The 17,169-nt window shown below is 34.5% G+C and overlaps 1 protein-coding gene across 2 annotated transcripts in view; it reads right to left on the bottom strand.

The window, feature by feature from the left end:
- Positions 1 to 17,169, bottom strand: part of LOC149539617 (calpain-type cysteine protease DEK1-like) — a 122,357-nt gene that overhangs the window by 7,085 nt on the left and 98,103 nt on the right. For both annotated transcript variants that reach the window (XM_089800844.1, XM_089800845.1), the window contains exons 27-31: positions 6,834 to 7,214; positions 6,515 to 6,652; positions 4,778 to 5,014; positions 4,194 to 4,688; positions 4,042 to 4,105 (exon numbers count right to left, since the gene is read on the bottom strand). In XM_089800844.1, the coding sequence (XP_089656970.1) occupies positions 4,383 to 4,688; positions 4,778 to 5,014; positions 6,515 to 6,652; positions 6,834 to 7,214 (1,062 nt within the window). In that variant the 3' untranslated portion in view covers positions 4,042 to 4,105; positions 4,194 to 4,382. The remainder of the gene's footprint in view (positions 1 to 4,041; positions 4,106 to 4,193; positions 4,689 to 4,777; positions 5,015 to 6,514; positions 6,653 to 6,833; positions 7,215 to 17,169) is intronic.

Genomic DNA, 17,169 nt, shown 5'->3' with positions numbered 1-17,169 from the left:
GGAAAAGACTTGGTACAATTGAATTGTAATCCATTTGTATTCTTTAAATTATTAATAAAATAATTTTATTTGTCAAACTATTGACTATTATGGGCTCCACCATCTATATGCATTATTTAAGAGGTGACGATCTCTAAGGTAACAAATACTTGTATAAAAGACATTATGAGATATGACAATCCCTCAGAGAATGTATTGAACAGTATAAAACTATTATTAGATCTAGATGAGTTCAAGATCATTTGTCATATAAGCGTCACAACTTGGATAAAGGAAGAATTTATTCTTTAGACTTTATCTTGTTTTCTGGTATATCTTAACTCAAGATCAAGTTGTGATCTAGGATTACCAGTTCCTATGAGTCACAACCTAGCTAAATGAAGAATTTAATCATTCTTCGGATTTTATCTTGCGTGTATTGCATTATATGCAATACTGACATCACTAGTATAAGTGATGAGTCATATCATGTGATGACTCAATATCATGTGTTCCATGATGCTATTTTCTCAAGAAAATTCAGATAGATATAGAGTATCAATCTATGCTTATTCATTGTAATTGATGATGTTAGATATGTTATCTCTCAGTATGATTATCAAGTTAAGAGGGAGTGTTAAGTTTATAACATTGATAACATACCGGTCTAAGAGTGCAGACCGCACCTAGTCTTCTTCCTTCTAATATCATTTGAAGGCATTAAATATGTATCTTACACCTCTTGAAATGGGCGGCAATTTTTGGATATATTAATGTCACAAACAATCCAATCATGTTCAATAAGGCATGCAACATGAGAAAAACACTTTTAAAACACTGATCCAAAGCCAAAGAAAAATCTTAATGGACAATTCTTTAGAAGAGGATCAAGACAAAGCTGTACACATGTAAGAAAGATATATGAGACAGAAACTTCAAAGTAAGAGAGATGTAGAACTGTAACAGTAAATGTATCATTATGTATCCTTTCATCATATAGACAGGGTACTCTTGAGAATGATGTATAATTACTGCTTGATGTTGTCTATTTTCTACCTATCTCATGCTAAGGTGTGCTAATGATATGTGTGTGTAATTATAGATTACAAATACTTCATGTTGTAAAGGTCAAGAGCCGCTAGGAAGTTGAATTATTTACTATGAAAGTGGAACTATTTCCTTGTATAACACGTCTTCTCTTGACAATTGTGGATCTAAACAATTGTTGGTCGTTTCTTGATATGATGAACCTAAATGTCAACCACGCTATCTAAAGTTTGCAAAGAGCTGCTCAAAGCAATGTATAGCCTTTTGTGAATTAGATTTTGGAGTTGAACCTAGGGGTGGATTATACCCAGTTGAAACCATGGTAAAACCGAAACATTTAAATAGAACTGGTTACTGTACGGCTGTTTGTCTTTGTGCAAAGTGCTTTGCAACTCTATTAGAGTATTTGCAACACTCGTTGGAGACTCATGTATACTCCTTTTGTTACCACAAACATTTGAGAGGTCCTTTTGTTCTATAGCTACCTATACCACAAGCCATGAAAACAGCCACGGTGTTATCACATGTACTATCATAAATGAACTCTTTAATGTTGCTCCAAATTCTCACTATGTCAAAAGCAGCCCTCAACCTTTTACACATTTATAAAGTAGGCATCTCTTTCGCAAAGTTCTCTACCATCTACAAAGAATGTGTAGTTAGGTAGGCAGCATGATGCATTACAAGTTTTATAACCGTGCTTCCATTAATGAAAGCTCATGTTAGGGAAGATACAAAATGCAAATAACTTACATGAAAAACTCCAAGTTTATTAAAATGTAAAATTAATCATGAGGTTTGATATAAAATAAAAGACCATGAGAGCTCCACTACCACTAACTTGGCACCAAAGAGTGAAGAGCAGGCAATACACCAACATGAATTCAATGTTCCATAGAAACATATCCCATGTCCTGAATGTCAAGTAACGCAAAGGGAACATCTTCCCCATTTTTTGTTCACATCTAATATCATTTTTTGCATCCTCTAGATGTTCCATGTTCCACTCAAGGACTTGCGGACTTCCAAATGTCTACAGGAAATTGAAGGATGCCTCTCATATCAAAAGCTTTATTTAAAATTTAAAAACAAAAGAACAAAACCAGCTGATCTGGGAACAATTACTTTCTTGATCACTAATGATAATAGAAACAAATGCTAATATGTAGAATTTCATAATCATATTTCAATGTTTGACTCAATTTTGGATTTCACTTATTAATGGTAAACACTAAAAGTTGAATGTTCATTGTTCAAAGGCATTGGTATCCAGATTCCAGCGATATAGGATGCTTAATTGAAAAGTTAGAAACATATAAAGATAGTTCTCAACTCTCAACTGTCCCTAAAATTCAAGCATTATTTTGTTGCCTGCCTCCAAAACATGCCTCACAATACCATTGCCAAAAAACTGCAAGAAGTTTTGACAAACTGAGTGTGTTATATATAGACAAAAGTGAATGAAAATATTGCAATGAGAATGTCAAAGCAAACTGATTAGATATACAGAATATGTCAACAATATTAGTAGATACTACATCTACAAATTCCAATATGATATCATGCAAAAGTTTCATACAATGATCTGAAAGACCATAAGTGTATGTCTTGTCCAGAGACTATCAAACTATCAAAGAATAATCATGTTACACCAGCTTCCTTATTGGGTTCACTAAGCACCTATCCTACACCTAGGGTGTATAAATTCCCCAACTTGGTTCTGCCCTAGCATATACTTTCAGCAAGTATGTGTCAAGATCCACTGAAATAGATCCTAGGGCATACAGCAGACAATCATAGGGGAAACTAGAGCGTTTATGCTACGTATCCTAGATCAGTTTTTTTTGTCTGAAAGACAATAAGGGTATGTCTTGTCCACAGACTATCAAACTCTCAAAAAATAATCATGCTACACCGGCTTTCTTATTGGGTTCATTAAGAACTTATCCTAAACCTAGGTTGGATAAAACCCCAATTGGGTTCTACCTAAGCATATACTTTCAGCAAGTATGTGTCAAGATCAGCTGAAATAGATCCTCGGGCATACACCAGACAATCCTAAGGAAACCTAGAGAGTATTTATGCTCCCTATCCTCGATCAGCCTTTTTGGTTCTTGCCTACAAGCATATTAGTCCACTACCTATATGATCACCACCTTGATGACATTTCCTTTGTTTTAGAATTTAGTTAGTTTAATATTTCATTAATAAGGTCATCACATTTTTCCCCAACAATGACTCCCTGAAAAAGCTCTAAGCAGTGCAGGGGATTGCTTCTGAAGCCCTCCACATGATCTATCAGCAGTCTGCCTCAGATCTTCATCTAGAAATCCTCCAACTCCTAAAATGTACTACTAAAATTCAGGAAAGGTTCCAATTAACATGCATTTCAATCTTATAGAGATTCATATATTCTGGTCAAAGCACTTGGTTGATATTGGAATTTTTTAGTGAGTACCAGCAACTTATATTGTCATTTGATCAAAACATGCACCAGTCCTAGTAGCTCTTGCAGACATCATCATATAGTCAATTGAAAACCATCACATCTTGCATATAACAATTCAGCCCAAGAAGAAAATATAGTCTGATTAATTTGGTGATGTTAACGGCAAAACTTGTTTTCTACATCTTCCCCTGTAAGCTCTCCACCAGGTTGCATATTTTTATACAGCCTTTTCTCTGTGACTACATTTAACTAATGCTTGGAAATGCTTATCAAATCCTTGAAAATTTATGTAACTCTTCAAAGAAAAATCAACATTCTTTAATTACACATACAAAATGTAATCGTTAAAAAAACAAGTTCTCAAAATTTATATATAAATCTTCAAAGAAAAATTGACTTCCTCAACCACACATCCAAAATCTATTCATGTAAAATAACACATTCTGACATGATGTTGTGTACTTATTCAAATAACATATTTAACAGTCGGTTTCTTAGTTTGCATGAGCATATAAGCAAGACACAGAGAAAAGGTCGAAAAAGAAACCATAATATTTTCTACATACCCCATCGAAAGATGTGTACACTGCACTTCCATCTAAATGTTTGCCCCGTGGATAATGTCCATACCTGTTTCCATGGCATCAAGTTCCATTGAGAGGTCATATAAACCTCAATATCATCTATTAGTAGTGTAACTTAGAGAAGAAAGGCATACCAGTGCAGTGTATAATTGTGGATGATTTCAAGACTAGAGATGCCTCAATCAAATGAAATACCGAGGGCCTCCCCTTTTGGGGTCTCATCATGATGGGGTAAACATGCCATTTTGAAGCCAGTTCCGAGAGGTGAAGAACATCACATCTTTTTCTTTATGAAGGTAAGACAAAAAATCTTCATTTTATGATCATAATGGTTCCAAAACAATAGATGCTTTGGTGAAAACAGAGAGCACAAAGGGAGCTTCCTCTCCAGGATAGATTGTGGTTGGTACTATTGTGTAGCCCTTTGGATATGGTTCCAGATCATACTCCCAAGCTATTTCACGTGAGTTTACGTAGTCTGTACAAGCAACTACATCCTCCCGATACATGTCATAGGCCCGTTTTCCACATATCTTGAGGATACCCATGCCAATATGGAACCTTGAAGTGTCATAACTAGATTGATAATTCCCAAAACCAGCCTTTTTCCTGGATGAAAAGTTCACACCCTGCATAGGCTCCAACAAGAAAGTATGCATTGGTATTTTACATGCAAGTAAAGATGTGTGAAACGTGTTTGAAAATAGTTTTTACGCACTTGTGTTAGAGTGATAAAAACATGTATGTCAGAATTGGCATCAGCTCCCACAGCCTTCAATCGAAATTGCGGATTCTGATGCCATGTATGATGCCACTGGCAACCACCAGCACTGTATCCCCGCCATTGCCCATGAACAGAGTGGCGCATTTCAGAAGGATAGACACGACAAACATAGATAGATCGAAAGTGCAGCTGAAAATCTTGCCAGGACATCCAGAAAATCCCATCTTGTGCCTGCCAAGAAAAACAGATTCCTCAATTTTTTGCCAACACTATGCCAAAAAGGAAATGGTTAATTAAAAACAAGAAAAACAGTTTTATTATGGAAAAGAATGAAGATAAACTAAGTCACAAGGCTTAAATTCGAATTTAAGTTCATCGATCATAAAGTTCGGAAGAAATTCGATGAGGGTAAAAATTTGGAAAAAAAATCGATATTAAATTTAACTTATATAAATTTATTTATTTTTAATTTAAGTAATATATCCACAAAATTGTCAAAATAGTTTGACATTGCTAACTAATTAAACTAAATAACTCAATATTATATCAAAATCAAATAGTATTATTATTAATCACAGTATTATATTAAATATCATAAAATTTGGATGAAGTTCGGAAAGGGTAAAAATTCACTGAAATCTGAACTTCATGGAAGAGATTCGGCGAATCCTATGACTTAGAAGATAAAAATAAAGAGTAACACTGTTCTACATACATTTTTACTATATCCAAGTTTACAAATACAAATAAAAGTTAGTTTAAAATGTGACACCAGAAAACTTTTTAAAGGAAAAATCAGGTGAAGAACTAAGACTTGACAATGAACCAAAGAAGAGAGAACTAAAAATAGTATACCATTCAGTTGTCAAAAAAACATCAGTGGGGTACATGACTAAGCAATTAAAACAAAAACGGGGGCATATGTCATCTTTTATAAGCGTTTGACAATCCAGTTCATGGGTTTGGCTAAATGTTTTCAAGGTTTGGGCTTGTTTTGGGCTAGTCTCCAGAGAGAATACCAAGTAGAAGTCCTGAAAAACGCTTTAAGATTAGAATATCACATAGCATTTTATAGAAAACAATACCACAATTAAACTGGTTGCCTGCAAGCAACCTTATACAAGAAATTTCCGTTCTATTTTGTTTATCATGAAGTTTGGACATAATATTATTTTACCTGTTGAGCACTATGTATGCTTTACTGTGTATTCACATTAAGTTTTGGATGGTTATGTCAACTCTTTATTGGGTTCACTGTTTGACAAATTGTTTATTCAGATAATATGAAATCGTTTCGTCAATTACATCCAAGTTTCCAACTATTCAATGTACTTCCCACAGTAAACTGTGTAATTAATCTTATTGTTCATAATTAATTTAAATTACACATTGATGATAAGAGATCATATTATTATATTTACTTTCTGTTTGAAATAAAAATCATTTTAAATCCTGATTAGATTCTTGCTACAATTATGAGATTTCTATTGAACTGTAAATGAAAATCATTACATAGTTTACAAATGGATCATTATCGAAGATTATTGTTTGGATGTCACTAGTGGAGTATCCACAGGTGTTCAAAACTAGTACACAGATCAAGTTTTAGCCCAACACAGATCCAGTCCAGCAGGCAGCAAACACAGCTTCATAGTAACATAGTAAATGGGGAATTCAAACCTGAAGTAGACTACAAAATATATATTTTGACCTAATAAAGCCAAGCAATACCTGAGGGATGAACTTTAGTTTGTGCTTTATCCTATCTGTCCACTCAGGTGAAGAGTCTGACCATGGACCATTCCATTCCACTTCATTTGCCCAAGGATTTCGTATTTGGACCAGCTTGTGACCATCAACTTCACGTACCTGAAACACCAAAACTCATTCATTTGCAATACCCACCAGAACAGTCTACATTAGGATTTGTTTGAATGCAACAATGGAGAACATATTGTTCAGTTAATACCTAGCAAACTGCTAATTGCTGAAGAGTGTTTCAAAACACAAAAATATATAAAATATTTTATATAAGAAACGTGACAAATACCTGCAATAAAGAGTAAGCATGCCCCTGAACAATACCACTGGAAGACACATGAACATCAGACCCTGAAGGGCTCCCAGCTCCAAGAAGAAACCCTTCTTGTTTGAAATGCAATAACTGAGACCACAACTTTCCACTAGCAAGTTCAATTTGGGCTTGAGCACTTCTCATATCTATCTCTTCACCAGCACCTCCTGTAAGGTCAACAAGAGCATCCTGAACAAATCCCCCTTCAAGAGCTTCAAAAGACCCGTGCAATTTTGCATAAGCCTTTTCCAATATTGAGACCCACAATTCGTTAACTTTCCTGCTGGTAGCAAATGCAGGCTTCCCACGAGATTCACAAGGTATCCAATCATCAACAACAACCGGTACCCATTCTCCCTACAAAAAAGATACAATTTTAAAATGGCATTTAAATTTGATAATTTAAACCAGTTAAGACACTTCTTCAGCTTTGAGTATCTCAAAATAAATTTTGTTGCATATTTATTTTCTCAAGATCTACATGTTTATTTTACATATAACGAGTAACTAGTCCAAGAAATTTTACATTTACCAAGTAACTAGTCTGAGAATAAGACAGATTTGTTCTCAAAAAACTGGAATCTAGCTCTAATCAATTACATTTAATTTTTCTTTGCACTTGTTGAAAATATACAGAACTAACTATTGGATTTTTGCTATGCCCTTCCCATGTCTAAAATGTAAATTTTGATATTATTCACCAATAATCTCATTGATAGGCACCAGGCTTCAATAAACTTATTGCACATTCTGATTCGTCCCATTTTTATAAAAAAATTCAATGCCTCTGATTCTGTTATACTCGGGATTTCTTTTACCCTGATTATAAAACTCATTATACAGTATCTTGTTTGATGCCAGGTTTTTCTCCCTACGGTCTTTGATCATTTAGTGTCACCAATTTGTCACAAGAAACCCTGCGGGAGAAAAATCCCCAAATCTAGGTGGCTTGATTCCCTTAGTCAAGTGCAGCCAATCGGGTGCAAAAAAAGTTAAGAATTTGGTCTATGTATGTTCCAACTTGCATCTCGTGTCACATGAGCGATTAACAGCTAACTGAAGTATGCTAACTTAAGCATTATTGTTGCACAAATTGCTGAAATCTCTTTAGACTAGGAATCTCCTTGAGCTGTGTTTCATGAATAGTGGGTCAACTCCATGATGAGTAGTGATTCACCTCTATGACAAGCACCTAGATGCAATGATTCCTAAGTGTTCCAATAATTCTCATGAGAGATGGGTTCTTGTGAAACACTACTCATGAAGCAAGGGTCAACAAGTTAGACTCAAAAACTACATAGTTGAATCCAAATAGCAATATCACAATTTGACTTGTTGTGGAAATATCTCCTATTTATCATTAATGAGCTTAAGGAGCTTTACGATGAATGAAGCAAGAAGGTTTTACATTGAGGCTTGCGAGCAGAGTGGGCTTACTCTTGGAGAAATGTGTTTAAGCGCACTTGAGCTGGAGTACTACTCGAATGGGTGACCTCCCGAGAATTCTCAATGCTTCACCTCTATGACCATTACCTGGATGGAACGAGTGCTAAGTGTTCCATTCATTCTCATTATAGATGGGCTCTGGTGAACAACTTACTCATAAAACATGGGCCAATAAGTTCGACTCAAAAACTACACACATGAATCCTGATAGCAATATCAAAATTAGACTTGTGGTGGAAATTATCTCCTATTTATCAAGGATTCTTCTATTGATCTTTAATATTCATACCTTAAACAATTATATATGTTCAACAATGTGTCAACCTATCTAGATAAAAAGACTTTACTTAAGGGACCAACACGAGAAAGAAATGTATTTTACTTTTCTAATATATAATTAAAATGAATCCTTGAAAATTAAGGTAAGGTTATATTTTGCTAGGAATGGCACAATCCTTTCCTTAATGTGGCATTGACAAAAACACAATCTAATGCATACTCAAATAGATACGAAGCCACAAAAATGTGTAAATTAATTTTCCCACTTGCCCAAATCTAAGGCAAAAAATCAAAATTGTAAAATACCACATTTATTGATGTGATTAAAATTTAGAAAATACACATACATGCAACCAAATGATTATGAATATGCTTCCCATGACAATTAAAATAAGTCAAATATTATCAAAAGAAAAAAACGTAGTAGTCTTTTACAAGTTGGCTTTTACAAAATTACAAATATATTCTAGATATTCTTAACATATTGATACTTGCTTTCAAGAGCGAATGACAATAAGTAGATAGAATTTTATTTTATTTTTCCAATGAATGTTGGTGAGAAGTGGACGTGCTCATTACGCATATACCACAGACAACATAATATCTCTATTTTTTGGAAAAAGGGTATGTCAGAGAGAGAGAGAGAGAGAGAGAGAGAGAGAGAGAGAGAGAGAGAGAGAGAGAGAGAGAGTTGAACAACCAAAGACTCGTCTATTACAAATTGTAAACTCTCTAGTGATAAGGTTATGCATGAGCATTCACTACTACTGGTAACAACAATGAGAAAGAGGAAAAGAATCAATCACCAAAAAAAGCTCCAAGGTTAATCTGAAAATTAGGTTATTGGACTCTTGTACCCAAGATCCCAATCCCATGCTCAATCGGTCGAAGAATCAATTAAGTAATGGGAGCACTCAGGGAGTGACTATGACATGTCACAGTGGCCCCAAGCTCCCCATGGGTGTGCTTCAAATATTGGTTAGGCAAGATCACAAAGATCGATTAGGGCACATCCTTGCCATCTAGGCTCCCCATGGAAAATACTAGCTTAGAGAGGAGATTACTGAAGATGGGAGAGGAGATTACCGAAGATGGGCCAAGGCATGTCGTCATGGCCCCAAGCACCCTATGGTTATGTCTCAAGTATTCACTTGGTGAATACACACAAAATCAAGAAGGCAACATCTTGCCCCTTCGAGTTCCTGGTAGGTAAGTGTTCATGTACCCAACATCCCAAACTTGTACCTAATTAATCCAAGTACTAAATCAATAATAAGAGCTCTCTAGGAGTGTCGAAGTTACATTGTTGTAGCACTGAGTTCCTTGTAAGTATGCTCAATTATTGATTCAATGACAAGAGTAGTTGAGAACTAGTGAAAAGTGTCCCTCCAACCCTAATTTCCCTATGGGTATGGTGTACCCAGAAGAAAATCAAGTATTCCCACAAGCAATAGGACAAATTCATTTTTTAAAAATCAAAAAAAAAAAATTAAAAAAAATTATACATTTGAACATTATAAAACTCTTAACGTGTCTTAAACAAACCTATTTCACTTCGTCGTTTTTTCCTCTCTTTTTTTGCTTTTTGAAAGATTTTTAGGAACAACCATTGTCGACTGCTAAGGGTATCAATCCAACTTGCACAAAGAAAATCTACTAGTCTAGGGGAAGTAGGTTGAAGAATTCTTTTGATTTTTCTACAAAAACTTTCAAGGTTAGGAAATAAAATCATTTCAAGATTTTTCAAAATATTTTTTGATGTTTTTTTTACTATAATTAATTTATAAGTGTACTTGTACGTTGCATTTTTCAATTTAAGCTTTTGTAATTTTAACATTTTATTTGGAATATCCACTAGTTCAAGTTCATTGGGCCCTGAGACAAATAAACAATTAAAATATGATCAAGCATCTCATCTGTAGAAATATGTTACAACGCTTGAACAACTTCCAACAAATGGGAATTTTATTTGGGTTTGAAATTGGTGACAGCATGCGTATGTTCTATAAGTGGGTGTGGAATAAGAATACATGAAGGGAAAAAAATAAAGTTAAAAAAAATAAAAAGTTATGGTATTCGTTAGAGAACAAGAAGTTGATGCTGTAAGTAAGAGACAAAAATTCAAATTTTACCCGTAAGCAAAGAAATATCATTGAAACAAATCTCCTCCAATAGTGGCCCACTTAACCTTCATTGTAGATGCCATCTATCCAAGAAGGTCCCTCTACTCCTTGCATAAGAGGGCCCTTGGTTAAGACATTTCAAAAAGCAGCATAGAACAATGTAGATGAAAAAACCAAACATTTGCACTTACACGAATTGTCCTCTTTTCAACATCGTATATTTGCAAGAAAGGTTGACCACAACCAGTAATGCACCTTTTGATTAGAAAAATTGTGGGCACGAAAAGGTGCACACAAGCTTATTGGCAAAGGCGCGAAAAAATGAGAAATTGTCACTCAAACCAATTAGGGATTCATGGACTGAAACAAAGCATCCATTGTTTCTTATGGATGAAAATAGTGCAAAATCCAACATTTAATAAATGTTAGTGTTGTGTTTCCCAAAGGGCCAATGTTTTTTAGGGTGGTTGTTTGTCAACAATGAATCAAGAATGCAAATTTGTTTGCAAATTCTTCATTGCCTCCATAGAATAAATGGGTGTTAATAATGATCTTCATGTCATTACGGACGAGAAAAAAGTAGCATATGTGCTTTGGTTGAGGAAATGTATGGGCACATTTTTTGAACACTTGTTCACTCCCTTAACTTGGTGATGTAATTGATTGGTACTAAGATAGAGTGGATGAAAGCCATATGCACTAAGGGTGAGGGGATCCAAATGTTTGTGAGAAACCATCATATATCTCTAGGCATTTTCGTGACTTTCTTGAATTTCGAGTTGTTGAAGATACATTTACATGTACCATAATTACTTATATTTTGAAGTTTTAACATTTTTTTACCCGACATTAGGTTGTTGAGTCTCAATTCACATAACACATGTTGTGAATAAGGCATTTTACCAAATTAGTTCACTAATTGGTCCATTCACATTAAATTTGTATAGATCTTTCAAGTCTTTTTAGAAGGATGTCACTTTAAATTAGATCTAATCTGTTGGTCTTAATTTAATTCTTGAGCCCTAGTTCATTAAATATATTTTTATAATTATCAAGTCCAATGTCTAAATGTATAGGTTTAAAATTTAAGACATGTCATGATATTGTAAATCCTGTCTATCAACCTTTGTCTTTATAAGTAGGGCATCGTATGTAAATCTTGTAATGTAGTGTTGAACCAAATCTAATCTACTGTGCCCATGATTAGACACTATTTTGTTCTTTCTTCTCACTAGTGGAAGTGTCTTTTTTATTTGGCATGTGATCCTAGAGTATTAACAAGAAAAACAATTATTTTGAGATAACTTGTGAAGGTATGACAAATGTTGAAAGTCATGGCCATTAACTACCAAAAGAGGATTTGGAAGCAATCAACTTCAAAGAAGAATCCAAAGATCAAAGTCATTGATCCTAGACAATGGTTGGTTGGCTTGTGTGGACTATGTTCAAAATCAATTCATCACCACTAGAACAAGATAGACACTCCATCCCATCTGCATGCATATCCATTATCCTTAAATTTATAGCCCTAAGATAATTTACTAGGATGAATTACACCCAATAGAGTGTGATTGCTAATGTGTATAAAACAACATTCTAAAAAATCTTCTCCAATCTATAAGAATTGATAATGTTGACACTCCATCCCATTTGCATGCATATCCATTATCCTTAAATTTATAACCCTAAGATAATTTACTAGGAAGAATTACACCCAATAGAGTGTGATTGCTAATGTGTATAAAACAACATTCTAAAAAATCTTCTCCGATCTATAAGAATTGAAAATTGTTTGGCAAGTTTGTCCCAAAGCAAGATCATAGTTTGTCCTCCTCTTGGCAAATAGAAGGAAGATACCCATACATGGCGATACCTCCACAACCAAGATTATTTATTCCACCAGTCTCTTCCTATCAATGTTTTATGACAAATAAGCATTTTCATTTTATTTTTAAATACTTAGGCTTTAGTACTCACCATTGTTTTGCAAATTTTCTTTTAAAGTTCTATTGACAATACAATTCATTAGATTGCAAGTTCTTCGAGTAGATGGATTTGGAGTACATACTTCTTTATCCACTGAAGCATGGCCAAGTGGCTAGAAAAAATGCAAAGGAAATTTTCTACAACCATTCCTTTACAAAAAGAGCTTGTTAGACCATAATTATAATCTACATAATGAAGCTAACTAAAAGGGGAAACATATGATTGGCATATAACCCTTACTCTTAGTGTACCAACTAGAACGAAACTATTGTAGAGCTTGTTAGAGCCAATATAGATGGTGAGGAGGCTCTTACACATGATGTACCCAATCGTAGTGGCACTTTGTTTGCTTGTGATTCAAATAATGTTAAACCAATTGATGACTTCACACTAGACAATCTTCATGAAGATTGTTAACTAAGATTAAAAAATTGTTATATAGTTTTTTAAATGTTGTAATTTTATATTATTCCTTTGTGAGTGTCCATACCATACCCACCGAGAAAAAAAATCATATTTATGTGTCAAAACTTTGTGCTCATACCAAATTGCATTCCATAATTATTGAAAGCCATTAGTGTTAAGATTCTAACCTATATAATCCTACAGGCTGACCGTACAGACTGTACCTCTCTTAGTGTTGATATATCTTAAGATTGGCATCTAATATTTATACTTGCTTATCCTATAGGTGCCAGCGACTTTCTAGGGATGTCTTTGTTTGTGTTTGACTAAACTAATGTTTAATTAGTTAAATCCTAAACTAATTCTCCTGAAATTGCTGACTTAGGAAGAGGTATTATTAAATGTCAAGTGAAGGGTTATGTCCCTTAAGGAGCACACCCTCTAGCAAGGTATATATTCAGTTGTGGATGCAGATTAGAGGACACACAATTCACAACAGTCTGCTCCTATAAGCATCTCACTTCCAGCAATCAATAAGTCTGCAATATTATATATTATAAGTTTGGAAATAGAACATTGAGTCTACATTCAAGATAAACCTTCAACAACATACTTAATATTGATAATATTAAGAAGATCATTCTCAGCCAATATCAGAACTGAATTATAAGTCTGATTCAAGGCTCAGAATTTGCAGAACATTACAATTAGATTTGTCAAGACTATCTAGTTGGACTCATCTACCTTAAAAACAAGTGTTAACTACAAAATATAAAGAATCAATAATTTTGTTCCTTTTCGTTAAACAAAAGATGACAAGAGGTCTTAAAGAGTAAGCTTTATACCCTGCTAGCTAAATTGGCAATGAAAAATCCATCATATGTAGTTAAATTTATTGCAGTTAGGTGCTTGGATACTTTGTCATATTCTCACATTAGAGCTGATCTGTTTTAAGCACCATAACTCTTAATAGTCTGTATGGTTACAAGTATTTATCTGATAGACTTCCACCAAAATACTTACAAAATTTGATAAATTGAAAAATAAACTATATCTTATTGCCGCAGTCTTAACATTCATTTTTCATAATGCTTAAAAAGGATGAAGCTTGGAAATATATCAAAAATCTTCTTGGCAGAAAAAAAAAATCAAACAAAATGTTTTTTTTTGTATACAAATCAATTTTGGTGACATCAACAGATTCAAATACCATGTTGTTGGCATACCTTGGCATGATAATGAGATCTGCACAAAAAAAACTCCCAAGGCAAAACATTTTTGTTATGTATTGTTAGAAACACGAGAACAAGAAAAATTAATTAAGAAGAGGCAATTTGATGAGTTAAGTGTTATTGGCTCCTATTCACCCACATTCACATCCGCAAGATGAGTTCGAGCGAGTTCTACTAAGCCTCCCTTTCATCCTAGGGCTAGTTATAGTGCTAGCTCTTGAGCTCCTGCTAATGGTTACTATTACCTTTCATCGTAGAGTGTGGAAATCGAGATTGGATAATTATTTTGTGTCATGCAGTACTCATGAAACACGACCCTTGCTTGGGGGCGTAGGCAGGAACAAAGAGTTTCTTGATGCTGCAAATTTTGGTACTTCTGTAACATTCCATTTATTGCAGCCAGGTCATTCTTTTTTATTTTATTGCTTTAATAGCGAATTGTAAAATTTGTAGTTTGAATTTGAACTTTGAAGTTGAAATCTGCTTTGTCTAATCATAATGACGTATCATCTAATCATAATCTATTTGTAATAGGTCTCCTTATTGGCAAGGCATGATAGATGTTGTAACCATTTGCGATATAGGGTTTAAAACCACTACCAATGTTGAATTAAGTGGCACCCTCTTTTTAGAAATGGTTAGCATATAAAACTTGAGCTAGAGGACCACTAACAATCTTGGAGCCAAGAGGGTTTCACCATCATGACAAATGGTTGGATAGATAGGAGAAATAGAACACTCATTAATTTTCTTGTTTCCTATGGAGGTAATTGATCATTCTAATTCCTGAAAAGCACTAAATAGTTATAATTTTGATTTGTTAATTGATCCATGATAATTGATAATTATTTTGCTCTATTTTAATTTTTTAGGATCCACCATATTCATGAAGTCTACTAAATCTTCCTCAATTATGAAAAATACCACATACTTATGGGAGGCTATTGAAAAATTCATACAAGAGGTGGGAAAAGAAAAATATGGTGTAGGTGGAGATGGATAATGCAGCAAGTTATGTTCTTGCAGGTAAACTTTTAAGTTTTAACTTTCCAAGTTTTCAAAATTTGATGGAGAGACATTTATAGTTTATTTACAATTTTCTAAACATATCTAAATTTCTATTTATATGAAATCGTTGCAAGTAGACTTTTGATGGAGAAGCAACCCAATATTTTTTGGTCTCAATGTGAGGCCAATTGTCTTGACCTCGTGTTGGAGAATATTGGTAAGCTTAAATGGGTCAAATCATGTGTTGAAAGGGCCAAGAATATCTGCAAGTTTATCTACAATCATATATTGGTCCTTAGCATGATGAAGAAATACACGAGGCAAAAGAAGTTGGCTTATCCTTGCATCACAAGGTTTGCTTTATATTTTCTCACGATAAAATCCTTGTTGACATCAAAGGCAACTATGAGGAGCATGTGTGTTGGGGAGGAGTGCAATTTGTCATCCTATGTTACAACCATTGCAAGAATAGATGTGGGACCCCTTGTGAAGAAACTTTGCAAGTAAATTTATTACAATTTTATATTTAGCATTTACTTATTTTTTATTTTGTTTGCAATTTTGCTTATTTTTCATTCAATTTGTGACTTAACTATTTTATTTTATTTTACATTATACACTGGTCCCTAAGCCCCTCATAGTTCTCCTACGAGTTGTCCAGGGGGAGAACCCTTCTATGGGCTGCATATACTAGGGTATGGATACGGTTAAGGAGGCCATGATATGGCCTTATTTGAGAGATCATTGATAACAGATGGAAATCAGTTTGACAGGTCCATCCCTGCAGCAGCATATTACCTCAATGTGGCATTTTGTTTCCATTGTAGAGAGGTTGAATGATCGTATCTTTGTTCATTACAAACTCCATCATAGGACCATATAGATTTTGGACACCAACTACTCTCTGATCACTTTAGAGGAGATCGGATCCAGAGTCTGAGTGGCTCTCTAAGGCTACCGGTCCAATCTTCATTCAGAGGGACTATGGGTACGTGGATCAAGCAAACATAGAGGATGAGGTTGTGGCTATGGCAGAGGAAAATAGACCGTGTTCCAACATGCACACACAATGTCGATGTTGATCATAGCACCTCACATGCAGACACTATGGCTTCTCAGTGCTGTAGGACCTACCTTAGACACCTTTGTAGAAGGCAGACAGATGACTCTGAGGCTGAGGCTGAGGCTGAGGCTGAGGCTGAGGATGAGGATAAGAGTTAAGCTAGACCCTAAGCTGATAGACTTGTTTTTTGTTTACAATGTTTACACTTTACAGGTACACATACATGTTTTATAGAACATTTAATGTCATGGGTTTCATGGATTTTAAATACATTTGACAACATTTATAATTTTATATATCTATGTAATATGATTCTATGTTTTTTATATTTTCTTACTACTATATACATTTTACGTATGTGACGGTTTTATCATTTATGTGCCTTGTTTATGTATGTAACGACAAATTGGCTTCTACTTCACGTTGCTACAGTGTCTTTAAGTTTAATTCAATAAGGGGTGCATGATACAAGTTTTAAATCATTAAAAATCTCTCAATTTCAAGGGGGTTTTTCATTTTGTTAAGTCATAGCCAAGTCACAAGTCCAGTTGGCCTTGTCAAGTCCGAGTTTGGGAACTATGCCTTCAACAAAGGGGTAGAATTACAACACCACGCTTTATGCTTAAAACTGCATGCAGGCATTTTTAGCATTGCATAGAGACATGCTCCTAGACTTTCCCAGCTGTTCCCATCCCCAGGATGTTTCAATGACCAGTGAATGTCTAGGAAACATCCCCATGTCTGTCACCAGTCAAAATAAAAAATAGGGA

Source organism: Cupressus sempervirens, chromosome 9 (genome assembly GCF_028749045.1).
Source record: "Cupressus sempervirens isolate cs-2001-9-10 chromosome 9, ASM2874904v1, whole genome shotgun sequence".
Lineage (NCBI taxonomy): Eukaryota > Viridiplantae > Streptophyta > Pinopsida > Cupressales > Cupressaceae > Cupressus > Cupressus sempervirens.
The sequence above is the reverse complement of the archived record's forward strand: the minus strand, read 5'-3'. Positions and strand labels throughout refer to the sequence as shown.